The 27862-nt window shown below is 50.5% G+C and overlaps 1 protein-coding gene across 11 annotated transcripts in view; it reads right to left on the bottom strand.

The window, feature by feature from the left end:
- ERI3 (ERI1 exoribonuclease family member 3) overlaps positions 1–27862 on the bottom strand; it is a 122081-nt gene that overhangs the window by 17393 nt on the left and 76826 nt on the right. For 8 of the 11 annotated variants that reach the window (XM_039883918.1, XM_039883933.1, XM_039883969.1 and 5 more), the window contains one exon: positions 7091–7190. The exons of the other annotated variants lie outside the window; for them this stretch is intronic. In XM_039883918.1, the coding sequence (XP_039739852.1) occupies positions 7091–7190 (100 nt within the window). Of the gene's footprint in view, positions 1–7090; positions 7191–27862 lie in introns of those variants that run through there. 11 annotated transcript variants of the gene reach the window in all.

Here is a 27862-nt window from a genome sequence, read left to right on the forward strand (position 1 = left end):
GCTCTTACCAGGGGCAGAAGCACCTATGCTGGAGCCTAAACTTGGAGGCAGGGCTGGCACGCAGCGGCGACAGGTGGGAGGGGCAGGGGCGCAGGTTTGTCAGGGGCCAATAGGTCAGATGAGGTAGGTGAGTAGGGCAGGTTATGAGGTATGACTAGTCCCATGAGTACTGTGTGCAAGGGAGGAGGGAGTGAACATCACTGGGGTGCAGGCTGTCGGGGCTGCTCTAAGAATTCATTCTCAGGGTACCAGGCCTGCACAGGACTGGGGGAAGGGCTGGCCTGGTCTGGGCCCTGACATTGTCTCTCACCTTAAACAAGTGGTAATGACTTGCAAATATTGATGAAAACGCAAACTAGAGAGATTGTGTTTTTCGGGGAGTGAAGGTGGGGAGAGGGGATAAGGAGGAAAATAAACTGAAATGAAGTACGGTTATCTCCCATCTGTGGCTGCTCCTAATCCCCCAGCCCAAAGGAATCCAATGCAGCCCCTTATCTGCCCTGTCAATCACTCCATCACCGCCCAGTGCTTGGTGGGCACCACACGCCCTCACATACACTCAAGTACATGCTCACACATGCACACACACGCGCACACTCACTCCACCGACTCTTGCTCCAATACTCCCGCCCACCCCCAGCCCATTACTCCTCTGAGTAGGAGCAGCAAGCACGCGGGTCCTGCCAGATGGATGCAATTTGCATAATATCAGCAGCGGAGGCTGCAAGATCACCAGGGGTCAGGGCGCTGACATCCCCGCACAGTCTATCTGCAAGTGCTAATTTGGCCGGCATTGATCTGTCTTTCTGATTTCTTTGTCATTTACGTCTGCGATGGTTTGACAGGAGATACGGAGAGACAAGAGGAGGCCAGGCTGGGGCCCAGGGCTAGGAAGGTAGGAAACAAAGATCGTACTTCCCAGTGCATCATACACACAGAACACAAACATACATACACCAGAACTGTCCTCCATCCATCAGTCCACTCGTCTGTACGTCTATCCATTTTCCATCTGTGGTTGCTACTGAAGACTGGAGCATGATCTCTGGCGAGGATCAATTCTTCAGATGTCCCTGGGGCTCCAAGGGTGCCAGCTCAGGGAGGAAGGTGTGCGCCCCTCTCCCTGAGCACTATCCGAGCAGGCCAGTGGACACTGTGGGTGCCTGGACAGTTCTCTCTTCTCATGGCTATCTATCCCCCTTACTTTCTCTGGGATATACCACAAAGAACAGACAGGAGTGGAGGACAGTGCTAGGGAAGAATGCACTCCAGCTGTCTCTGACCCTCCCCCTAAGGCAGCTGTGAGGGCTCCTCCCCTCACAGCCCTGAAAGATGGCTGAAGCAGGGAGAAGGTGGGGAGGTACCTCTCTGCCTCTTCAGGACAGCTAAGGAGAGGACTATCAGGTCTGCAGGGGCCTCATATCAATACTTCACCACCTTCAGATCATCTGAAACCCAGACACTGGACTCTTGCTAATTCTGAAGTCCTAGCTGAGCCAGAAAGTCTTATATCAGATCATATCTGAATGCCACACCCTGCTGAACCCTGAGCCAGAGTCCCCACATTCTTCCCTGCCTTGGGAGAAGGGTTCATCACGAAAATGAGGACCCTGCCAGGATGGGAGATGTCATGGGGAAAGGAGAGGGGCAGAGAACTGGAAAGAAAGAGCCCACTGCAGAGAAGTGGACATGGTTGTGCTGCTGAGAGAGGCAGAGGACGTGAGCCTTCCAGAGGTGAAAGCCGTCGTCCCCTGGCCACAGTGGCTGTCTTGGCCCCACCTCCTTTCCCTTGCCGCGGTAGCAGAAGCAGGTGATCAGAAGGAACTCCCTGCTGGCAAGAGGGGGGCTGCTGTTTGGTGTGTGCTAATCCTGGGCCTGAGGTCTTCAGAGGGACCAAGAGAACTTCAAGGAGGGGAAGGCAAAGCTGTACTGTAGACGAGCTCATTAGCTAGCACCCCCACACCCCCACGAGGAGGAGGAGGGCGGGCGGCCCAGGGAGCTGGCAGCAGAGGCGGCAGAGAAAAGGCTGTCACTGTCCTTTCTTCCTTTTGGTACAAGCATCTCCCGGAGCCGACAATTCTCCCGCAGTGACACCTCTCACGGGCGCTAATGAGATCCATGTCACAGAGCTAATGCGCTCTGACTGGACTCTTGATAGGCACCCCATTCCTTCAGGGGAGACTAAAGGCCAGTACTGCCCTTCTGGGGCCAGACCCCCACCCTGCCACCTGCTAGCCCAGCTCTCTTGCCAAACTGTACTGGGCAACAAGTTCCTGAGAGAATCCACTTGGTGTCTGGCCATCCTTCTTTATCATGAGCCTCAGAGGGACCCTCCTCAGTCCCTGAGCAGAGGGGCTCAACAACTGGGGCAGGACCACCCAGCTGGGAGTCAGGGAAGGTTCTAGTTATTCTCCCAGCCAGCTGGAATCAGCAGTCTATGGGATCTCCATGTCTCAATAACAAGTGAGATTTTACTGACATTTCTTGTGCAGATTTCCAAAAAGAAAGATGCAAAGGAGGCCCGGGTCTTGCCCTTAGAGAGGTCAAGTATGTGGGGCCTGATCATTACCAAACAAATTATAACCGGAGCCTAAGGGTGTATTCTGTACATCCACACTGGGAGGGCCAGGCAAGATTCCCAGAGGAGGTGGGCCCTGGAAGATGGGCAGATTTTCCTGAGCCAAGAGGTGGAGAGCAAACCCAAATCACAAAGTAAGAGCTGTTGGGGTAAGGAGGAGGTCAGAAGCCAGTGGCTGCAGGGCCCTGGCTCTGGGCACGACTGTGGCAGAAGTGAAGGCGTGGCAATGCCTCCTTTCTTTTCTTCCTGTGGTTGCTACTGGAACTTTGTCAAGGCCTGTATGTTTCGCATGAAACTGAAGGAAATGAGGGAAGTAAGCTTATTTTCTTCCTCATCATCTCTGTGGGCAGCACAAAGCTCAACATCAAAAAGGTACTTCCAGTTCAGCACAGTAGTGAGAATACAGGCTTTGCATTCAGATGGGCCTGGGTTGGAATCCTGACTCCTCAATTCAATTGGCTGTGTGACCTCAGGCAAGCTGCTTACTAATTAAGCCTCTGTTTCATAACCTATAAAATGGGAATGAAAACGCCTGCCTTCAAAAGACTGGTGTGAAAATTACATTAGCTAATATAAGGTGCCCCCAAATAATGTGAGTGTCTTACTGACCATTGGCTGAAATGAAAGGAGGACCACGTCACACTCAGCAGTCCCTGGTGGAGGCTGCCCAGCCTAGGGACTTTGGCTCAAGCCAAGGAAGTTGACAGAGCCCACAGAACAGCCATGGCCATCAGCAGTCCCTCCTCATCCACAACTCGCTCCAGTACCACCCTGTTCACAAGGCCGAATCCACTCCCCCAGAAGGAGGTGTCCCCGCTTTGACTGAGAGACCATGCTGACAGCCCCATACCCCGCTTCCTCTCAGAGCCTCACTGCCTCCATCCCTGAGCCCTACCTCGCTCTCAGTCCCCAGGGCCAAGCCAACACCCCATCCTGAAGACTGTGCCTGTGATCTCTGTGGGGGCAGGGAACTGTGTCTGTCATCTTTACCAATACATTTCTAATACCTTTCACAGCCTCTGACACACAGTAGATGCAAGGTAAACATTCACTGACCTGGTCCCCACTCCATTCTCATAGCCACTGCCAGCTCAGAATTAACCATCACCTCCATGTACCTTACTGTACCTCCTCTTCTGCAATTTCTCCTCACTAGTCCTCCCTGTACACTCTCAGGCTGCTCTGACTGAAGCCCAACTTTGACCAGGTCACTCCTCTGCCTGATCATTCCCATGCTCCCCCTCAAACAGCTCAGCTACCCACATCCATCCTAGTGGCCCTCTCCCCTTCTACAGCTGGATGTCCCTGCCCTTCCCCTCCATCGGCCCACCCCTCCAGTATGCCTGCTCCCTTGCTGTCTCAGAACCTCCATTACCCAATGCTCAGCAGTAGTCCCTGTCAAGTAGGCCCCATAGGCTCCTCTGGCCACACATACCTTAGAAAGAGGCTCAGGAGCTCCCTCTAGGACCCAGGGTCATGTGATTTGCACATGGAGCCACTGCCCCACTGTGGCATTGTGGGAGAACCAAGCAGATCCTGGAGATGCCTAAGCTGTGGGATCTGCAGAACCCTTGCCCATCATCTCCAGTGCCGCCTCACCACCCCATCCCCCCATCAATATACATACCACTCCCCACTCCAGGCTGGCAGCTCCTCACACAGTTAATTAGCACCATGTCACTGAGGACCAGCCTGAGTGGCCAGTGACAGGAGCTGACCCCTGACCCCAGGGCTGGGAAATAGTCCACATCAAACTCTTACAGCGCGACCCTTTTAGCACGCACAGTAACTCGGGGCACCGCCAGCTGAAGCTCATTAAAGCTGTCTCTTTGGCGCGAGGGCCATTAACCTCACTGCTCAAAACCCACACCTCCCCTCCCCGCCTCTCCCAGCCCAATTAATGCCCTGCATCCTCCCTCCCTTCCAAGCACCTTCACCCACACCTCAGAGCAGGGCAGCCCTCTTCATTCAAAGATACAAAAATCAAGTGCCAGGAACCACTAGTGGCCTGGAGAGGCCCTAGTATAGGCAGGGCAACAGGGAAGGGGGAGCTCCCTGAGCACCCACTGTGTGCCAGGCACTGCACAAGCCCTTTACACAGCTGACTTCACTAAATCTTCCCAACAGCCCTGAGTGGCAATAGCACTATCCCTTGTCGGAGGTCACAGGACTCTGGGGAGTACAGTTAGACCTTATTCTGGCTCCAGAGCCCTTACTCTGTCATACATAGCCTTGGGCTGTCCCCTGGGGCCCACCTAGTTAAAAAAAAACCTTCCTCAACAAAGGAGGGAACACCTCAGGACTCCTAACCTAGAATCGACATGTGTGAACAGACAAGAGGAGCATCACTGAGTCCCAGGAAGCAGCAAAAGTAGGAACAAGGAAGCCATTCCTTTCACAAATATACCCTAGACAGATACACAGAACCCAGCTCAAGACTATGAACGGTGAGTTAACCCAGTCCCACTGGTCCTGCCTACCTGCAAGACTGGCTACTCAGTTCCTCCTCCCCTGGGCCAGTGACAGGCCTCTCACTAATCCCCATTCTCTGGTCCCTCCCTTTCCTGTCACTCATTTACTCATCTACTCAATTGTTCATTCATCCACTCATCCTACTGCATTTAGGGCATCTACTAAGAACTAGTTTGTGTAGTACAAACTGCCTCAGTGATTCTGAATCAGAGCTCTGATCATGCCATTCTCTTAACTCATAAACTTCTTCCATCTCATCAAAACCTCATGAGAAATCACTCCCTTTAACCTGGCATTCAAGGCCCACTTACCCCCCATTAATTATTCCCTAACCTGAAGCAGTTTCACACCAGTCACTGGAAACTACTTTGAGATGTCTGACCATGTACTCTCAACATGCTAGGCTTCCCCCTCATGCCCTTGGGCTTTGTACACACAGTTCCAACCAAGTAGAAAAGCCTTCCCTCATTTTTCTGCCTAGTAGACTCCTATTTATCCTTCAAGGATTTCCTGACTTAAGCGTCCTCTTCTCTGGGAAACTTCCTGCCGACCTCCCAGGCATGTCATCTTCCTAGGTTTGTGGTCTCCTCTGGTGGTCTGGAATAGCTTCTATGGGAGGGAACAGCAGTTGATGTGGGTTACCCCCAATTCCCCAGGCCCACTGACGGCTTCCTCTTTCCCCCTAACAAGAATGATACAGGGCATCCCAGAAATCAGTGAAATGTAAATGAAGGACTAGAAGCTACCTTGGCAAGTGAGGACAGGGGAAACCTCCCTTAGGGCAGCCCAGGTGTTTCTATCATAGCCCTTAGTGTCCTGATAGCACGTGCCCAGTTCAGTCTCTGTCTCCTCCCAGGATGTGAGCTCCCTGAGGACAGGAACTTCCATTCAGCCTGTCTAGTACCCACCAGGCACCAGTGATGTCTGTGAAAAGGATGAGAGGCTTGTCTGTAGCAAGCAAATGGGTCCTTTTGGTTATCTTGCCAGTCTACTCCCCGCTACACCCAAACCTCCCCAAAGGTACACATATTATGATAATGTCACAGCACCACTCAGGAATACCCTCGTTTTTCCCCACTTGGAACAAAGCCTATGCCTGCCAAGTACCCTGCTTGAAAGCATTTGCATGCACACACAATAAGATACACAAAAATGAATAGACTTACTTTCTGATGGATACACACACTCAGGCTGATGGTTGCTTCCATATATATATATATATGCCCGCAGAAAAATGTATACAGATATATTGCTATACACATATGCATCCCTCAGATATACACATACATGGACACATAAATACTTTTAGATGGACACAGAGACATGCAGCTGAAAGTGTCACGCACACGCACATGCGCGTATGCACATACACACACACAGACACGTATCCTACTGATAGATCAGATGCTAGCAGAGCCTCCAATGCCTAGAACCACAGCCACTTCAGTTCCCTCCCAAGCAGGAATCCCCTTGAGGGTACGCCCCCACCAGGTATCCCAAGTGGCCCCTCCCAACCCAGGCGTCGTTCAATGGAGGCTGCTGCTCCTGCGGGGGAGTCAATACCTTGTGGACGGAGCCATCGGTCAGAAGGACCCCGACTAATTAAAAGCTGGTGAGGTTTAAATAATTCATCTCCTTAACTCCCATTGATCGCCCAGTTTAGTGGCCACAGACTTGAAACAATATTAAACAGCCTCCTCCAGCTCCACGGGGGGTGGGTAAGTTGACATGTGCCCACCCCTCTGAGGACATCACCCACTAGAGATGCAGTCAGGGGCGGGGATACCCTGGCTTGAATCCAGAGTCACCTGTGACCCACTCAAAGCCCAGACCCCAGCCTCCTCCTACTGTTTTTGAGATCCTTTCCAATGGTCTGGTTCCACTCTCCCCTCACTCCACCCTCCTTTCCTGCTCCCCCAGATATGGAGAGCACCCTGTTAGAGCACTAAAGGAGCCAAAGAACTTCTCTGTGTGCCAGGGGACTGAGGCATGCGGGCAGAGACCGGACCGAGCTGCCAGGGGGACAGTGGAGGGACTGACCAATGCCGCTGTGGGGCCGGCCTATGTGTTGCAGGCTGAGGCCCTTGTTCATGTCTAGAAGTCCATTCTTGGGCCAGCAGCCCATGGCGAAGCTGTAAGCCTGGAAGACAGGAGGCGAGAGAGGTTAACAGAGGCCCTAACCCCTGAGCCGACCCCATTGCTCACCCTCCCCACACCAAATCTTCCCCCCAAGTGCTTACTCTCATCATGCCACTTCCTGAGAGTCCCCTCACTGGGTCCCCTTTCCACTGTCTTCCTCCAGATGCCCTTTCTTCTGGGTATCTCCCCAGCCATGGCCTCCAGTCCTCACTGGGTGCTCCATCATTAGCTTCTCTAGGGAGCTCCCATTTACTAAGACTTTGCTTGTCAGGACCCCTCTTCACCACGCACTCCTCTCCAGAGTCTCCAGCATTCTGTGGGGCCCCCTCCCCACAGTATTACTGACCACAGACACTAGTGACAGGAAGGACTCAGAGACCAATATATTCAAACTTCACTGCACAGACAGAAAAACCAAAGCCAGTCACCTGCCCATGGTTAAGTTGCTTTTGATCCAGAGACAGGTAAGGCTATATAGACGTCTGAGTGTCATGTGGGAGCTCAGCTGAGGAGGAGTAAGCTCACCTGGTTGACTTAAACAGCTGTGAGGGGAGCACAGAAGTATGCGAGTGTGTGAGTGTGTGATCGTGTGTGTGTGTGTGTGTGTGTGTGTGTGTGTGTGTGTGTGTGTGTGTGTGTGTGTGTGTGTGTGTGTGTGTGTGTGTGTGTGTGTTAGGGAAGCAGATCTCTGCTGAAGGGTCAAGTGCTCAGTTATGCATATTCAAAGCGGCCACCCATCGATCTGTACTTAATTGTTTTCCTGGGGTTGGGGAAGGAAGTGCCGGGGGCATCGATCTGCTCAGGCCCCCAGCACTTCATTGCCCCCCTCCATCCCCTATTCATGCCACCTGGCCACCACTAACCTCCATAAGACAGGGGGGGCACATGGCAAGACAGGGATGGCACCTGCTCTTACAGTTCCTTACAAGCATGATGACCTGTCACAGATAAGGAAACTGAGGCCCAGAAAAAAGGGACATATGAGGGTTATAGCACTATTAAGTGGCCCGAGGGGGACTTAATTCTTACTCAGCCTGCTAGCAAAGTTCTAGGCTTCTCTACTAGTGGGCTTGTGCAGCTAGCTGACCCTTCAAATATTACCCATCCCCTCACTTCAGAAATCCCCAAACACCAGGCTGCCCTTCTCCCAGTGGCAGGAAGTGTTTGGGACAGTGGTCAATGAGAATAAAGCTTGAGTGAGTCCCCAGAAGATGGATGGTGAGTCCACTGATGAAACCAAAGTTTCATTGCAGTGCCCCCACCCATCACTGGGCCTAGGTGGTCCCTGCCCCACTCCAGACTCCTTCATAGGGGAGTGTACCCAGCACAGGTTCAGAAATAAGACCAAAGGCTGGACACTGAGTCTGTGCCAGGGCCAAGGAGCTGGGCAGAGGGTTAGTGCCCTTCATGCCCACCTGCAGGAACTAAGCCTCAGCCCCTTGAGCACTGAAAGGCTAGGTGCCAGTGTATTTCAACCTCGGCACCCTCTAAGGCCATTTTCCTTGACCACAGAGGTACCAGCCACAGCCCAACTTCCCAGCCAACCCTCTCACCCTTCCCCAGGTCACAGCTGCACCCACAAATCTGGGGCTGAGTGTGAGGCTCTCAAGGACAGGGAAGAGGACGCTGGCTTCGAGCCAGGGCAGAGTCTGGGGAACGCAGGCATCGAGGGAAAGTAGCCAGTGGGTGCCAGTGGGTGGTGCACAGCTGGAGAAGCTGTTGAGCGTGGTCAGGGCCAGGGCTGGAGCGCAGTGGGCCAGAAAGCAGTGGCAGGCCAGCTTTCAAGTACTTTAAAATCACTTACAAAGGCCGGATTAAACGATCAGAAATTCCATTTAATAGGACAAATAAAGAAATAACAATCTACTCTATCAGCCTAGAGAAGGCGAGCTGGATGGGTTTTTTTCCCCTCTAAAAAGGAAAAAGGGAAGGAAGGGGAAAAAAGAAGGATAATGTGTGTTTACTCAAGCAAAGAAAAAAATATTTAAGTGATGTCGGGGAGAAGATTGCAGTAACTAGTGAAGAATAACATCGTCTACTTTGCTGTCAAATCACACCCGAATTTCAGTAATAGATTCTCGGCTGACACTCAATTCAATTCGAAGGTGATCCTGCTTTATCCCAGCCCATCAAATATTAAACACTTGCATTAGCAGGTGCTGCCGCTTCCCGGCTTAAAGCGACGGGCGGGCGGGCGGCAGGGCTGCTGAGGCCCCTCTGCTCTGCTTGTGGCTCAGGGGACGGGGCAGCTCAACGTTATCTGCACGTCATCCTTGGTCTTATCGCAGCTAAGCGGGAAGACCACTTCAGATAACATTAGACGCTTGCCCCAACGTGTCACCATGATTAGATTATTATTATAATTATGACTCCCCAAGATCTTCCCCAGACTGGGATATGTGGAAAGAGGGTGGAAGGCAGCAGAGCCCAGGAAGACCGGGCTGGACCAGGGCAAGGCAGAATCCACGGCAGAAAAGCAGAGGTACCAGGCAAGTCGGCAGCCCCAGTCCCGTCTGACGGATGCCTTTCAGGAAGGGCAGTCTAGCTTGTCAGAGCGAGGGCGAGATGAATTGGCGTCTCCACCACGGCCGCGGGTGTCATGCCGCACAGTCTCATATTCGCAGATAAGGCGTGATAACCAATTGCTGCTGTGACATGGCCTCATCCAGCACTTCCTCAGGGGGGCATGGGTGGCGGGGAGTGGGGGTGTGCGGCACGTGCACATGGGTCTGCCAAGCTACTAATAAGAGGGATTTAATTTTTACAAATGCTGCTTCCAGCGGGGCCTTCACATACCAGCCAAAGTCCAAAATGATATTAAAAACGGTTAATTAAAACTGCTCTCCTTCAGCCTGGGCTCTCCCCCTGCTGCCTCTGTTGAGAACCCTGGCATGTCTCCCCCTGGTACTGCCACACATCCCTGCAGAGCTGAACCTTCACAAGTGACTACCAGCCTCACAGAATCCCTAGGCACAGTACCAGGGCCCAGCACCTCAAGTTACCCACAACTCCTGCCAACTTGAGTACCCCACCCCTCAGGCATGGCTATGGGACAGAGAGAGCTACCCAGAGAACACAGAGTCCTACAGCAACCTGTGCTCCTACCAATGTGTGATCTGATATCTGCCACCCTCTGCACCTCTATCCACATGCCTGCCACCCCCAGCACTCACTTCTAAACACCCTCCCCTCCTCCTAGATATATACATACCCACATAGGCATACCCCTCCTTCCATCACCACTCCCTCCAGACGTCCTCTCTAAGAGATTACATCCATCCATGATTCTTAGCAGAGCCTTCCCAGGAGCCCAGCTCAGGGCAAGGTGATGTGGGCTGTGTCTCAGATTCTGGCTGAGAAGCCAAGGCTGGGACCCAGGGAACCATCAGAGCAGGAGGATTCAGGGAGGCTGTCCCCTACGGGTTGTCCACAGGGACAAGGAAACAAATAGATCCATGCAGGGTTGGAGGTGGCTAGGAAAGCTTCCTGGAAGGAGTGGTACTGGAGGGAACCAAGCTGAAGACACAGCAAGGGCAAAGGAAAATGGCAGGCATGAGCTTGGAGAATGCAAAGGCAAGGGCCTGGGTGTTGCTGCGGCAGCCAACATGGATGGAAGGAGACATATCTTAAGGTGCTGCCTCCCAGCTCCATGCAAAATGGCATCAATAGTGGGGTGCTAATTATTGTCTACTCCTTTTTCCAGCCTGCTTCCTAACCGCACTCTCTCCCTTTCCCCTGCCAGCCTGGGTAAGGTGGGGGTGCGGGGGAGGTGGGTAAGGGACCCAGAGGCTTTCTGACCTTGGTCAGTGCAGGGCAGGAATCTGTTTTAAGAACTCTTGCTAAGAGCCTGTTCCTGAGCCGCATTTTCCATGCTGGTTCAACATTCTCTGGGGGCCACTTCTCCAGCTGCACCAGGGCCCACCTGATGGGTTCCTGACCAGAATTTGGGGCAGGTGGAAGGAGGACTGAGGGGCCCATGTCCTATCCAGGGCAGATGAAGTTGGGGTGATAGATGCAGGTTTACCAAACTGCACTATCCCAGCCATGCGCCAGGCAGGCACGCACACTTCCCTTCCCCTGGGCTCCTGTAATTTCCATGCGCGGGGAAGCAGGTGCTGAGCTGCTCCCGGCTGGCTCTCCCCTCTCGTGGCTCTGCCCGCCTTGGCTGCTGCCCCATTAGCTTAGTGGCCAGCCATCTGCGACGGGCCTGCCGCGCAGCCCTGCTGTAGGCGCGGCGGGTGGCCCCCTGTGTAACAGGGAGCTTTGCCATTAGCGCCTTTAATATTCTGACACCTCAGCACAGCCTGCTATTACATGCAAACGCTGATCGCCCTGTGAAATTACATTGCTGGGCCTGCGAAATGGAATCGTGTATAATCAGCCTCCTCCATGCACTGTCAGTCCCATCACAAACACGGCGCCCGGCGGCTTACGGGGGCTTAGCAGCTGCGACAAGTGTATTGGGTTTAATAGATGAAGTAGCCCTCATCGGCAGCAGCATCGGATCCTTCAAAGAGGAAAGAAGAGGCATTGACAGCTGCTCGGTATCTCTGCCCACCCATTCGCTGCCTACCATGGCCCTGAGAATGGGGTGGACACTGAGTGGGCAGGGCAGTGATTGGGGCTAGAACCCAGCTCAGACTGCAAATAGAAGAAGAGACTACCCTGCAACTTCCAGAAAACCCAGAGTTTCTTAGCTGGCACCAGCGCATCTGACCTATCTGGTCACCCCCACCCCATGAGGTAGAGAGGAGGTCTTTAATCAGATATCTGGGTGACTGTCACCCTATGAGCCTAAGACTGATGGGCCATTTCCCAAGACAAGGAACCAAATCAAACCAACCGCCATTCTCATAAACACCCAACGGACAAAGCTGTAAAGGAGATACACTGGAGGATGAAGGAAAGAAAGTCTAACAGACATAATTACTACCTAACATTTTATCTAACTGCTAACACTTCTCTAGCTGGTGAACCAAGTACTAAGGCCACAGGTAACCAGGAGGATGGCGTGCCCAGCAGCCCAGTCTCACAGAAGGGCAGTGAAGGCAGGCTCAAGAGTCAGACAAACCAGCCAGACAAACTGGTTCCCAGTTCTGTCAAGTATTGGCATTATAACTTTGGATGAATTATTAAACCTCTCTGAGCCTGTTTCCTATACTACAAAATGGGATGGTAGTTCTTTCCTCCAGGTATACCTGAGGTTACTCAGGAACACCCATCCCACTGCCACCTCCAAATATTCTCGTGCCATCCCCCAAAATGCAAACTGCTTTTGAGAATGCTGTTCCCTCTCCCTCTTCCAGGTTCAGTCTAACACACCAATTGTGGCAGGCTATTTTCTAGGATGGCTGTAACATTATCTCCCATCTCATAGGCTCTTCTTACAATGTGACTCTGGTATATATGCCATCAAGAGGGAGTGTCTGTGTTCCTCCCTTTGAAACAAGGCAGGCTTTTGTTACTATTTCAACCAACAGAGTAACAGAGAAATAATGCTATGTAACTTTAAGGCTATTTCAGAAACACTAGGGCAGCTTCTCCCTCATTCGCTGGAATACTTGCCCTAGAGCCCTGAACCACCCTACGTTAGTGAGACCACTCTGAGGTGGCCATGTTGTAAGGAAGCCCAAACAAGTCCATGCAGAGAGACCACACAGAGAAGCCATGAGGCTAAGTGAAGAGATGCCCAGCAAGCCCCCAGCTGCAACAACCACACACTGTGCCAGCTCTAGTCACGGACGACAAATATGTGAGAGAACCTCAGCCAGACAACTTGAGACTTTCCTGAATTACCATCAGAGATAGTAAAATAGTTGATGTCTTAGTCACTAAGTTTTGGGGTGATAAGTTAAGCAGCAATACTAACTGGAAAACCAATACAAACCCTAGAGTTGACGAGAGGATTAAACAAGTTATTGTATGTAAAGAGCTTAAAATAATGCCTGGCTCTGTGAAAGTTATGTAAGTATTAAATTATTACTATTTAAGGCCTCCATTTACTCCATATCCCCACCCAGCCGCTGCCTGTTCTGTTAACAACCAAACTTCTCAAGGTTGTCTCCACTCACCTCCACTTACCTCCCCCACCACTCCTTAACCCTTGCAGACTGGTTTCCAGCCCTACCAATGCCACTTAGCTCCTGCTAAAGTCAACAGTCCTCACCATGTTGCCCACATCCATGAGCAGTTTCAGGTTTCTGCTGCCTTCGCCACTCAGCAGCCTGTTTTGTCTTTAAAATCCTTCTTCCTTTGGTTTTCTCAACATTCTACTCTTTGAGTTTTCTTATGTCTCTGATATTTTCCTGTCAATCTCCTGTCTAGTCTATTCTGCATCTGGTCATCCTATGCATATACTCACGTGCTCCTTCTTCCTGTTTTTGTCTACATTCTGTACCACTCTCCCTGAGTGATATCTTCGACTTCCTCGTCTTAGACCTCTCCAACTTCCAAATCAGTATTTCCTTCCTCTACTTGAGTGTCAAACATATATTCTGTTGCCTACCTGGCAGTGCCATCTGGATATCACTCGGACACTTCGTTCTCAATATGTTTAAAACCCATTTCGACATCTCTCCAAAGAGCTCCTTCTGGGTTCCCCAATCCCAGGGAAAGCCATTCCAGCTTACCCGGTCTACCAGAAAAGTGGGGGGTCAACCTTGCTTCCTTCTTCTTCCTTACTACCACTAAGTCCCGAGACTGCTGTTTCACGCCTCCAAGACTTGACTCGAGAAATTCCTTCAGCCTACCTAGAATGCCCTCTGCCTTCCCACTTTTTGTTCCAAAGAACACATATTCCTCTTTCAATACTTAACTCAAAAGTACCTTCCTTTACCAAGTGTTTCCCGACACATCCCTTCTTTAAATCCACCCATATTCTGAACAGCACCTGTAGTATTAGATTTGCTTACAAATCTGTTACCCCATGATGCTGGGAGGTTCTTAGGTCAGGAGCTGTAACTACCGTCTCTCTGAATTGTTTCTATTGGGGGAAGGGAAAAATACCTCTTTGAGTATAATTCTGCCAGGAAGGAAGGCCTAGTTTCCAGAGTTGCTATCACTGTCAATCCTACCCAGTCTCCTTCAGGAACCACTGCTATTCTTGCCCAGAAGAACAGCAATCCCCTGCTGATTGTCCTTAGAACTGGGGGCTCAGCTGCCTGTGTCAGGAAAGGTAGACTGTTCCTGACCCCACTACTCCTTTTCTGAATTCTTTGCCCTTATGAGTAGCCAGCCCTCACTCCATTCTTCAGGCCCAGCAAAAACCTGGCCAGCAGCAAAAGGATGGACACTTGCATCAGGTGACACAAACCCATCCTCTCTACTCCCTGCTGGTAGTTCTGTGTATTCACGGTGTTCCCTGGCTACCGACGCACTTCAGGGGCCCCAGAGCTGCTGCTGCCTGTTTCCATCAACAGACCTTGAATGGGATAATTATCATCTCTGTGTACTTAACCTTCTTGCTCACTGACTACAATAGGACAGCTGCCTCTAGTGCCCTGGACCACCACCACAGCAAAGGCAGGGGCTGCACCACGGGTCCGGGGTCCATAACATTTGGAGGACAGGTGCCAGCTCAGTTTGATCTCATGAGGGTCCTGAGTCTATTTTCAGGTAGAGTGATCTCCCTCATGTTCCCAGAGCTTCATTACCAAGTCAGAGGGATTTGGGAACACTGAGGTTTGTGGAGTGGAAACCAGATAAGGAGCTCCTCAGCCATGCTGCCTCAGCCCTTAAAGAGGCTGGCCTATCTGGGGCTCCACGTGCACTGTCACAGAGTCCAAGGTGGCAGGTCAATCTGAGCAAAGTGCCCAGGGTGAGAGTTACATTGTGAGTTTTCTTTGTTTTCATTACAATTTCCTCTCCCATTGCGTCTTTTTAGCCAGCCTTTTTCCTCCCCGGGGTGTCGGGGATTGAATGAAACACCACCCCCGGCTCCAATAAGTGTATTTCAATTACATCTGTCACTGCATAACGATATAATGATATATCATGTGATATTAAATCCATGGTAATCATATCAGGGATTTTTTTTAATCGTGCACTAATCGCATTATTACATCTCTATAATTAACAACAGGAGGTATGGAAATTCGGTTAAGGCAGAAGGCTCAATGTACTCCCCCCACCCCGCCCCTGCCATAGCTCCCCCATATTAGGTCCCGATTAGGAGATGGGGACTGCAGGGCACTAGCAAGACGGACCAAAGCCCCCACCTCCCAGGGCCTCAGCCATGGGGCAGAGCTTTTAGCATCCAGGGCTGGCAGAGATAGGCCAGACTGAGACCAGGGTGCTGTCTTGAGGTTACTCAAGAAAGAGCCTGGGCAGAGGCCACACAGAGAGAGAGGCCCAATGATAAGGCTCAGCTGAGCCTTCCAGACCTCCCACCATTTCAGCAGCAAGTCTCTTGTATGAGGAGGTGTGTTACCTTTCCTTCAAACCAACAAGGCCCTCAGAGGTGCCTGTAAGGCACAAGACAAGTTCCTGCCTCATGGCCTCCTGGACAAAAATTCCTCCTGCTACTGTTACACATGCTTCCTCCCTCTGACCTAGCCCTTTGTGGTGGCAGCTCTTAACATCACCATGTCTCTGCCTCTTGGTCCTATCATCCCTGAACTGCACAAACCCAATTCTTCCTGGGGCCATTCCTCCCCAATTCTCTCTCTGAAGTCTAGCCCTTCATATTGCATGACAAGTGGGTTTTTGATAACCATTGGGGTCATTCCCTTATCCCCTCCAAATGGTCCAAGTTCTTATGTCCTCCCACCTAGGCCTATATGGAGAGGGGACGGGCTCAGGACTACAGTTTGAACTGTGTCAAATGACCCTGTCTCTCCCACCCCCTTCCTGATACTGAGCTGTTGGGCTAATCCCCTGAGGGGTGTCAGAACCAGTCTGTAAAGCAAAATTCTATGTTTCAAGTCCAAAGCTTTGAACTTGGCATGTAACTAGTCCTCAGTCAGGGGCATGCATTTTGCTAAGTTTGACTCTCAGAAGTTGGACAGGCCTGAAGATGAAAGAGAAAAATCATGTCCTTTTTCCTAATAAAAAGGAGACACTAATAGCAGTCTTCACTTAGGCAAAGCACTTTAAGTTTCTAAAGTGCTTTCCAAATTAAAATATAATCCTTTATCGAACATGTGACACCACCACTGCTGCCCACCTCTCAAACATGAAGGCATGTGCATGCTTGTACATAACACATGCACCTTCACTTTCTTTTTTCCCTGGATAAATGAAAATCGTGTTCAAAATCTTCATTCCAGACCCCACCTCCCTTTTCATTGGCTTGCTCATATAACACACACTGAGCAACTATCATGTGCCAAGCTCTGTGCTAGGTGCTGGAGATACACAGATCAAGTATACTAGGCCACTGCCTTCAAGGGGCTTCCAAGCTAGAAGGGACATGTAAAGACACACGTAAACTCATACACAGTGAGGGGCCGGGACCCTGCAAGAGCAGAAACCCTAACCAGGCCTGGAGGAAAATCACTGAGAAGGACCAAGATGGCTTTCAATGGGACATCCAAGGTGGATTGCCTAGGGAAGGTGGGAGTGTAGGCCAGGAGATCAGTTCAGTGGTCTGAGCTGAGACAAGAAAGTCCTAAGAAAGTATATGGGTGATGCATGAAACTGCAGGAGTGGATGAGATCACCCAGAAAAAGAATAAAAGCTTGTAGGGTCAGATGAGGCCCTGCAGATATTTGGAAGGAAAAAAGGAAGGCTGAGAGAGAGAAGGACTGAACACTAGAGTCACCGGAGGTAAGGCCCAAAGAGCCTCCTCTCTGGGCATGCCCAACATCCTGGCCCCTGGACCTCCCTTTGTCACCTCTACCTTCGCTCTACCTAGATGTGATATGATGGAAGAGTGATATGATTGCAGACTCTGGAATCAGGCTGAATCATTCATGATGAACATTTACTGAGAACCTGTTATATGCCAGGCTGTATGCACTCACTGAGGCCTGCCAGACCGTGGCAACTCAACTGAATCACATGCAGAGCCGGCCCTCAAAGAACCCACTGTCCTTTGAGGAGAAACAGACACAGACACCAATAAGTGCCCAAACACTGTGATAGAGAGTGATTAGAGGGAACTGTAGAGGGATATAAAGGAGGAAAGTGCTTAGGTCCAGAGGCATCTGGAGCCCAGAATGGGGTGGGCTGCCTCCTGGTCCTCTCTTTACAGCACAAGCAGCAGTCGACTGGCGGGGACAGCACTCGCCACACAGACTGCAGACTGGGCTGGGGGCAGGAGTGTGAGAAGGAACCTGAGCCAAAGTTCCAGGGAAAGTGCCGGAGAGCAAGCAGCAGTGAGCCTAAGTCAGGATCTTCTGGTTGCAAAGATGAAGGCTGAAAGGCTGTGACCAAAGCCACAGAGAAGAGAAGAGGGAAAGGCTCATTATCCCGTTCTAGGATGATGGAAGGGGCACCTTTAGAACAAGCAACAAGACTTGAAAGGAAAATCATTTCAGGATATGGCAATTCTAGTTCCCTAGGACTCACTGGAAAGTGAAGGGCTTAATTACTTGACTTCTTAGGTCCCTTCTTGATCTGAAATTCACCAGATCGAAGGCTCTTCAACCTACCGCAAGAGTCAGACTTAATTCTGTCCTCATGTCTTTACTTATGCTATTTCCCTACGTGGAACACAACCCTCCTCTACCGTCTCCAAATCCTTCAAGTCACCGCCTTCAAGAAGCCCTTCCTGATTTCTCTTCCTCCCTCTTCCATGTCTTGTCTTGACCTCCACAGTTCATACCACAGTTCTCCAATAGCACTGGGCTTAAATGCATATTACCTATGGTCTGGTACTCTTAAGTGACTGGTCTAGGGACTGTCTTATCACTCCCTGTCCTCTGACATCCATGTCAGGGACAGGAGGGAAGCTCTACTCTCCCAGGCCCTAGAAGCTGGCAGATGTCTGGGTCTTTGCTCCCTCTGCCCATAGCCCTTTGAGAATTCGACAGGCCTCCACTCGAAAAGGGTGCTGAAAGCAATGATGTCTCCAAGTGCGATGGGAGATATTTGTGTCTGCTTTACCCTTGGCTTTTTGCTCCGGTTCAGGTAGGAGCGGGGTGGGCCGGCTGGCAGATCTGAGAGCGCGGCACGCCCCAGCGGGCAGGGCGCACAGCGCGGAGGAAGGCGCGAGTCAGTCTGGAGTGCTCCCCATTTATCAAGCTCACGCAGGCCGCCAGCCGAGCGAGTCTTTCTATCATTACACCTCTCAAAATCCGATTCATACCACTAATCCTGCCTTCATTCTCCCAGATTAATAACATCTCTTTCAACCTTCACAGTGTGATAAATAGACAAAGAGAGAACAAAAGGAGAGACAGAAGAGAGAGAAAGAGCTGGAGCAAGTCCCCATAATAGAGAGAGCCGAGAAAGAGGAGAGGGAAAAAAGGAGAGAGAGCGAGAGCAGGCAGCGGCCAGAGACTACAGCTACCTTAGAGAGCCACTGAGGAGAGCAGGCGCTGCGCCCCGCTAGGCGCTCCGCTCCGTCCCCGAAGAGAAAGAAAGGCTCATTAACAGCTCCTTCCTGCCTGCACTTTTGTTCAAATTCTTTTCTTCCCTTCCAATCCTGCTTTAGGTCAAATTCCAGTCAAAAAGAGTCCTCTGGCTTCCCGGTCTCCTCCCAGCCTCCCTGCCAGGCCCGGGGAACCAACCTGGTAGCACGGCTGGATCTAGGCACAACACAGGGCTGGGAATGGGTTTAGCAAGGGTGGAGCAGGCTGACCTAAAGCTTCCCTAGAGTTGTTTCCTTAGCCTGAACCTTTGCCCACTTCCCTGCTCGTTAGGCAGGATGGAAGAAGGAGCAGAGCTGCGGGAGGGCTTGGGGTCCATTCCCTAAAGCTCTATCCTGCACATCTGTCCAACCTAAGGCTCCAGCTGATCCAACCCAAGGCCTGCGATAGCCCCTGGCAGCCCAGGTAGATGGTGAAAGCAGGCACCCTTCAGGCTTGCTAAACCAGAGGGGTGGCCCATACCTCTCAACTAAGATGAAGTGTGCCAGAGAAAATAGACCCCACTGGGCCCAGCCCTAAGTCCTAGTACAACTGATGTGTGACACTTCTTGTTCCCTCCAACCAGATACTCGTCCACACTTGTCTCCATAGCATACTCCCCATCCTCACAAACTCAGGTCAAGGGGCCCCACTTCCAGATGTCCATCTGGGCTCTTCCAGGAGAATTCTGGCACTCCCTCTTCTGGGCTCTGGAAGGCAACACCATGTATATTACCCCGTAGTGACTGTCTCCCTCACTCCACTGGAAGTCTGTCTTCTGAGTTCTCTACTCCCAAGTCCAACCTGCCCATGGCACTTCCATTCTTTCTTGACTTTGCCCAAACTAGCTATAGCAGAAGACTAAGCCAAATATGGCTCGATCTTCCCTCTAGACTGCAAAGTATTCTTAGGCAGCCAGCAAGCCTACCTCAGAAGCAGAGGCAAAAGCACTCCACATCAGGAAGCTGAGTTGGCTCTCCACACCCACCTCCCTTTACAATCCGTCAGTGTGGGGAAAAGGGGGCTGTAGCAAGCCCCCACCCACCCGCCCATACCATTCTATCCCTCAGCATACCCTCATGGAGGAGCGGAGGGCGGCATAGGTACAGAAAGGAGGCCTGCCTTGTCCCATCCAGTCCAGTAGAAGCCTTCCAAGAAAGGCAAGGCTTCTCTGAGGACAGAGTCTGGGATGGACAGGAAAGACCTCAAGCAGACTCTCAGTAGAAAGGTGGTGGCCTGGTGGTCTGTTTAGAGGCAGGTTTCACCTAGGGACTATCTTGAGGACACTTACCAGATTCTTTCATCCAAAAAGCCTCCCTCCACTCCTACCACAAAACAGCCCTCTTTTGGATGGAAATGGCTGCCGTCTACTCCCACCATTCACTTCTAGGGATTCCATCACTTCCAGCCCCAACTCTCAGGTTAGCCTAGTTACATTTCTACTTGGGGAAATAACTCAAAAGTTCAGAGAAAAGGAGGCTTCCTAGGACCAAGTAAAAGAGCACAGTGGGTAGAAGATAGTCTTTGGGATCATATCCCTTTCACAAAAGATCCAGAAGTTCCATTAACCTTCCCTCAGCCCCATATCAGAAAGACACTCCACACTTTCACCTGCTCCACCAGGCCTCCATGATCAGACACCTGCGCTAAGGAGAGTGGAAGAATGATAGACTGACATTTGTCCATGGGTCTAAGTGACTCAAGGAGGTGGGGGCTAAAGAGGGAAGGCAAGAAGAAGAGAGAATTTATACAGTCTCCATAAAGGAGAATGGCTTTCCCTACAACCAACCTAGCCCACTGGTACTCTGGACTCCAGGGCAGGATGGATCCAGCTGGCCACAAAGGCCAACACTGCCTCTGAGTCTAAGGCCGCTTTAGAGTTCCAAAATCATGGATCCCAGGCTCTTTCTTCTCCAATAGATGAAACAGGCTCAGCCAGTCAACCCTGTAGCCCTCCAGAATGAGGTAGCCAGAAGGTTCAGATACCCTTAAACTTAATCTAACTAGCTTCTACACTCTAAACTCCCAAGCAACTTTCTGGACAGCTTCTCCAGGGGCTCAGAAAGATGCTTCAGTCTTTGCATCCCCACGGCTGACAGGAGAACAGTCCTAGGCTCTAAGAAAAGTCATGGAGGCTCCTCTAGCTTCTGTCTCTATTGCCAATCCTTACCTAATAGACATCTCAGTGCCTCCCTTAAAGGTGAGCCTCCGCCAGGTCATCCAACTCAAGGATCAACCCCATCTCCTCGGGGGACCTGGCCCCTTCAGTTGAGAGAGACAACCCAGACTCCAATGAGAGACCTGTCTGGGGATCACATAGAAGGAAGTCAGCCAGACACAACAGGGTCTCTGGCAGATCAAGAAGCTAGACCTAAGTGATGCTTTTCCTCCCAACCAGACTTTGAAAGCCCACTCCTCCAGGCCGCCAGTGGCATAGAGCAGGGAAGAAGTTGGGTCCTAATGTGTAAAAAAGCTCCAGCAAAGCAAAATCATTTACTCTTCAGTGCGACTGCTCAGCAGAGCTAATAAATCTTGCATGAGCAGGGCCAATTCTAATTTCCTAATATGAAAAGGCATTTGGATTGAGAGGGGTGGGGGGAGATAAAAGTGATTGAATCTCCAATAGTCCAGGTTACTGACAAGAAACATCCTGCTCAGCCCTGAGAGAAGGATGGCAGCGCCCACCCACCCGCACACACCCATCCGTTCTGCCCCCCTCTTGGCGCGATACATCTCAGTCTCTTCTATTGACAGGACGTGGCTTTAAACACAGTTACACAAGTTATCATTTCTGCCTTCTGATCAATCTGAATTTTCAGGACAATTACCCTCTTAATCAATGATTGCTATCAGCAGCCCTGCGCCTGGACGGATTTCTCAGCAAGGTAATCATGCCGCCAGGCTGGACGGCGCGTGCATAGGCAATGAAGCTCCGGGTGGGGTCTCCTCCCTCCCTCCTGAGTCCCCCATATCCCAGTGCTGCTGCCAGTATCGAGGACAAGGACGGCAAAGTGTGAAGGCCACTTCAAGGAGTGATGGGAATAGAAGGAGGGGAGGGGAGGGGAGGGGGCCTAGCCACCCAGCCAGCCTTCCAGACCACCTGATTATGGAACAAACCTATTAAAACCCTAGATTTACTGCCCACCACCCTGATGCATCTCCACATGCCCTCCTGCCATCATTCCTACCTCCTAATTAGCCTAATAAAGCCCAATTCTAATTATGGGCTCAAACTATTACGGTGAGTAAGTACAAAGAAAAGAGAAATATTGGTTTTACTAATCTCTCAGAGGCTACTGGTTCTAGAAATTCCTTTTCTTCTACAGACCTGGTTCATATGGGCTACTGACTAAAACGGAAGGGGCAGACTCTTTTCCTCCTTCAGACGTCCAGGCATCTGGGGCTGTCACAGAGCCAGCCACTTGGTTGGAGGCCACCCTGCCCAACATTCCTTTCAGGGTTCTCCCACAGGTTCAGCCCTCCTTGCATAAAACAATCCAGACCCCTTAGGAGAAGAGGGGAGGGTAGAGTCTGTCACTGCCTCAGTGTCGAGTTAGCTAGAGGCTATATCTGTCATCATGGGGGCAACTCAGGAAAATTTCTTGGATAAGCTGTTGTTTGGGTAAGAGCTTACACCAGAGGGGCCAACAGTGGAATGAAAACGGCATAGTCCAAGACATTGACAAATGAACTTATGCTTCAGCATGGGTGGTGGATATGTATATGCAGTTATACACAGGACTGAGCGGGTTATGAGATTAAAACAGGTCCCCACAATTTGCTATTATATCCCGAGGGGGAAAGAGAATTAGAAGGCATGCATGTATTCATTCACTGACATTTACTGAGTGCTAACCATGGGCTAAATGGTGGGGAAGTAGCAATGAACAATACAGAAGTGACCCTGACTCTCAGGAGCTCAGTCTACTAGGAAAGATGGACAAGTGTAAAAAAAAACAATAAAGTAAACTTGTACATGTATGGTCATAGCAGCATTAGTCATAATAACCAAAAAGTGGTAACAATCCAAATGTCCATCAACTGATGAGTGGATAACTGCGGTATATCCATACGATGGAATATTATTCAGCAATAAACAGAAATGAAGTACTGATCTATGGATACAGCATAGATGAATCATGAAAACTGTGCTAAGTGAAAGAAGCCAGTCACGAAAGACCACATATAAGAAACTCCTAGAATTGCAAGAATAGGCAAATTTCTAAAGACAAATTAGATTAGTGGTTGCTTAGGGCTAGGGTGTTTGGGGGGAAATGGGAAGTGACTGCTAATGGAGTTTCTTTTATGGGAAACAAAAATGTTTTAAACTTATCGGTAGTGATGATGGTTGCACAACTCTGAATATACTAAGAAACACTGAATTGCACACTTTAAATAGGTGAATTGTGTGGTATGTGAATTATATTTCAATAGAACTTTTAAAGTACACTGTAATAGAAGTACAAGGAGCCTACAGCAGGCTCGCCAACAGTGAACGAAGCCAGGGAAAGCTCTAGCACAGTGGCTAGGCATGCGATAGGCATTCAATATAGGCGTCTGACGAGGGAGAAAGTTCCAGAAGAGTCTTCACAGAGGACATACAGGAGTTAAGTCTTGAAGGATAATTAGGAGTACAGTAGGCAGGAATGCAGCAAAGGGCATTCCGGGCAAATGGAACAAATGTAAATAAGGCCTGGAAGTGGGCCACGTAGGTTATCTTGGTATAGCTGGAAAGTTACTTTGGAGACCTCAAAGGTTTGGCTAGAAAGCTTGCACTTCGTTCAGTAGACATCAAGTTTTCAAGTAGGGAAGTGAGATGATCAGCACAGGACAGCTGGGGTCTGATGGTTAAGGAATGGGAAACACTGGTTATAGTTCAAGGACTGGCACTCTGGTTACATAGTATGAGCTCATCAAAGGTAGGGCCCCAGTCTGACCTCTGATCTCTGCCTCAGTGCCTTACACAAGTTCTGTTTGGCATAGGGCAGGTGCTCAAATCGTATTAATTCCCTTTTCTCTCCTGGTCTAAGAGTTTTCCTTAAGACCCAGTGAAATCCCGGATAGGCTTGGCCTGGACACTTACTTCACTGTGGCTGGCAAGAAAAGGGAAGCTGAAGTAAGGGTGGATAGCTTCAAGAGCATGGGGTGGTGTCCCCAGTATTTGTCTCAGAGTAAGCCACGGTACTCTAGGCGGCCCCAAGGCCATGCGAGTCATTAAACCCAGTGAAGAACTGAATGGCAACGAGACACCATTCCCACAGCCCATGCTCAGAGCCATCTGCAGACTGCCCTACACACAAGGTAGAGGCCTACATGCAGGGAGGAGGCTAGCATGGGTAGAGTGGAAATGAGCTGCAGGACTTGCAGGTGGATGAAGAGGGGAAGATCTAGACCTTGTTTCCTGAGCACCCTGTCCTGACCCCAAGATCTGCTATTCCAGCTTCTCCCCTCTGGTCAGGAGAGCCCTGACCACAGTATGAAGGGGGCTCTTTCAATTCCTGTAGGGCCTCCCCTCCCCTCCCCTCCCTTTCCTTCCCTCCCTCTCCTTCCTGCAGAGCTTCCCTCGAGCCATAAAAATAAAATAAAACACAAACACCCACAGTCCAGGAGGAGGGCGTCAGACAGATAATGGGCATTTTATATCTTTTTATGACACTCCCCATAGGCAGCTCGGCAATCACAGCGCAATAAAGGCAGGCATGCAGCTTGCATAGTTAAACAACTGCCGGGTAATTAGGCACAGCAAACACACCACTGGGGAGGCCTCATGGCTGCCCTGGGATCTGCCTACAGCCTGCCCTCCTGCTTGCAGCCAAGTAGGTGCTAGGCCCAGGCCAGCATCATAAGACCTGGTTGTGGTACTAAGGACAGACAGCTGGCTGCTGCCATATACACACTTGAGCTCATGCCAGTGCACACTCACAAGCACACCTGCCCACATCCACACACAAGCATCTCCTGAGCAGCTAGCCTGGACCCCATCTCCCCAGAGGGCCACTCCTCTTTTCCGAGTAATGCAGCCTAGGGTCTCTCAGGGGCCCTACTTTAAGGCACGTGAAGAAGTCACAGACCTGGCTGCAGCAGGGGTTAGCCTATCCAGGTAACTCTGACCTTATCGAACCACATAGGCAGGAGACACATGAGCACACAGACATGCTTACATGAACTCTGTCCCCTGTAACTTCCAACTCAGTACAGAGCTGAATTTAAAATAAATTATTTTAAAAAATACACGCCCACACCATACACACACATATTCCTATCACTGCACTTGCTGCCTCTATGATATTTTTTCCCCATCTTTCTTGAACTACCCATTTTCCCTGCTAGACTGGGAGCTCTGCACAGATGGAAACCAGATCTGATTCAACTCTAGGTCTAAATGTCCTGACGCCCAGGGCTCTGGTGAGTGACTGGTGGCTAAATGTTAATTTAGATGTCCCGGCCCAGGCACATCACAAATCACTTGCAACTTGAGGCCTAGGTCCAGGCTGACCTAATAAGCCTAACCAACAGAGAGAAGTCCTCAGCAGTGTGGAGGGCATTGCACTGTGAGTCTACACAATGCCCATTCCTTCTCTAGTGACCCAGCGAGTCAAATTCAGAAATTTCAAGGAACTGATGAATAATTAATGGGACAGAACACATAAAACCCTACTTACAATCCCACTTGAAGACTGAGATAGACAAAGGTTCCATCTCTAGGCATCATCCAGATCGGCCCTGAGGCATCAGCAGAGAAAATTAAGGCACCAGCCCTAAACCATTCCTCCCCTAAGAGAGCTGAAAGCAGGCCGGCTGAGCTTACTCGACCCTAGGTTGAGCAGGCACAGTCCCATGTGAATATGAACACATGTCCAATTACCTTTCCTGGTCTACCTGGCTATCACTCTGCACCTGCCAAGACAACCAACAAAGGAGATCAAAGGCCAGAGGAAGGGTCTGGGCTGCACTCTGCCTTAAGAAGCCCCCCTCTGTCTCCCAAAGAAGCAGGAAGACAACAAAGCTTCTCCTCATCCCATATTCTCATGGAGAAGCCCAAAGCCTAATGGCATTCAGCTCCAGTTCAGGCCACCCCAAACAGTGACAGACACCAGCTGTCCAAATGCCTCCTTAACATCTGAGCCCCCAGCTTTTCTGACCTAACATCAGGCGATGCCTTGCCCTCCCGGGACCCTCAACTTTTCCCAGTGGGATAGTAGAGTAGTCCCAAGGCTAGAGGTCAAAGTAGGTAGGGTAAAAGAGGGACTTCTCTTTCTCTTTCCTTGGCATCTGTTTCTCTCTTTTTTCTTTTTTGCTGGGAGCAAAAAGAGGAAACCTAAGGTACCATGAAAGATCTCAGAGTGGCAAAGGTAGAAGAGAGCACAAGAAGAGATCACTCTATCTAGCTGCTTTATTTGTTAGATGAGGAAACGGAGGCCTCGGCAAGGGCGAGCGATTCAACACTAGAGCTCATGTCTTAATCTTCTAGCTTCAAGTTCAGTCCAGGGTTCTCTGCATTGCACATTGCTGTCCTCTAGAGACAAGGGCCTCATCTGCCCCTGTCCAGGTGCCTGGAGTCAGACCACAGATCCCATACCTACACCCTCACCCGTATTCCCACGTGTGGGCATGTACACACACCTGAGTATACACAGACACAAACATCCCCACATGGAGGCATACACTTCCTTAAACACATCTAGACATGCCTGTACACACAGGCACATCCTCTTACACACACAGACAATCCCCATAGAATAGGTGTCCCTTCTAAGAGACCTGGAGTATGAGGCCAATTCCTATCCCTCCTCAATTACAGACTTTCACTGACCAATACAACTAATACTGGCTGGTCTGTGTTTGCTCAAGCCTCCAGCTTAAACCAGGCCAGACCACAGCAACTGCCTTCAGGTGGTACCTATTATAGAACAAGTGACAAGAAGGAAGCCATGGAAGGAGAACCTGGATTTACATCCTGGCCATGTTGCCTTGGGCAAGCTTTTTAATCTGAGTCTCTATTTCAGCACTCATGAAATAGAGACAATAGTCCCTTCCTTGCTGAGTAGCTGTGAGGATTAAATGTAATAACGTGTGTAAAGTACCTGCATAGAAACTGGCACCAATCGGGGCTCAGTATGTTGGTGCTCTGTTATTGATACCGATAGATCCGGTCAAACCTGTCTTTCAAGAGTGGTCTGCAGGGCAATGTGGAAGATGGGAGGCTTGCTGTGCCTCCTGACCTCAAGGAAGTCTCCTTGTTTTTTTCTTTTCATGTAACTCCTTCCAGCTTCTAGGGTCCAGAGTAGCAACAACAATGACAACAACAACAACAAACAAACAAAATAACAAAAAGAAAAAAAACAACAGAAAACCTGGGAGGTTTTAAAGGGTTCCCTTAGTTCTTGCAGACTTAATACTGAGCACTGATGAATTCACCTCTCCTCTGCTGCCTCTCCTTGTCTTACCTCACCTCGCCTCTCCTGCAAAGTGCCTCAGCTCTTCCACAGCACCTACTACCCTCCTGAGGTCCTCTCCGCCTGCCTTGCTCTGTGGATTCAGAGAAGAAGCAGACATAGTTCCTTTCCTTGAGTGGCTCATGGTCCTACACAAGTGCAGATCAAACCATACACAATAACCAAGAGGCATGAACCTTGTGCTACTGCGGGCCCTCGCATCTAGCCTGAGGGTTAGGATGGGCTCTACGAGCAGCATGCCTAGGTTTAAATCCAGGCCCCATACAGACCCAAGAGAGCTCTTCTCTTCCCTGCTCCATAGTGAGCTCAGAATTCACTTCCTCAAGGGCATAAGAGAAAGACAGAGGAGACTCACAGTGGGACCAAGATGAAGAGGTTGACAGGGCACTTGACAGGACACAGACTCTGAGCAGCTACCAGCGAGAGGCAGACAGACCACACGGCAAGCCTTGTTCTTAAGACCTGCCACAGAGGACACTGCAAGTAATTCCAGGGTAGAGGTCGATTTGTAGCAGCAGCAGGGAACCTCAGGAAGAAAGAAAGAATCCCAGCTGCCTTTAGCTGATTCCCTCCTTTGCTCCTTCCCCCTTCTGGCCATATTCACCCAGGATGCAGAACAAAGCAGACCAGCTCAGCTCCTTGGCTAAGGATGTGCCAGGCTGCCCACCAACGTACTGAGCACCAGCACTTAAAGAGCTTTACAAACA

The sequence above is a fragment of the Pteropus medius genome, unplaced genomic scaffold, assembly GCF_902729225.1.
Source record: "Pteropus medius unplaced genomic scaffold, Ma_sr-lr_union100, whole genome shotgun sequence".
In the NCBI taxonomy this organism is placed as follows: domain Eukaryota; kingdom Metazoa; phylum Chordata; class Mammalia; order Chiroptera; family Pteropodidae; genus Pteropus; species Pteropus medius.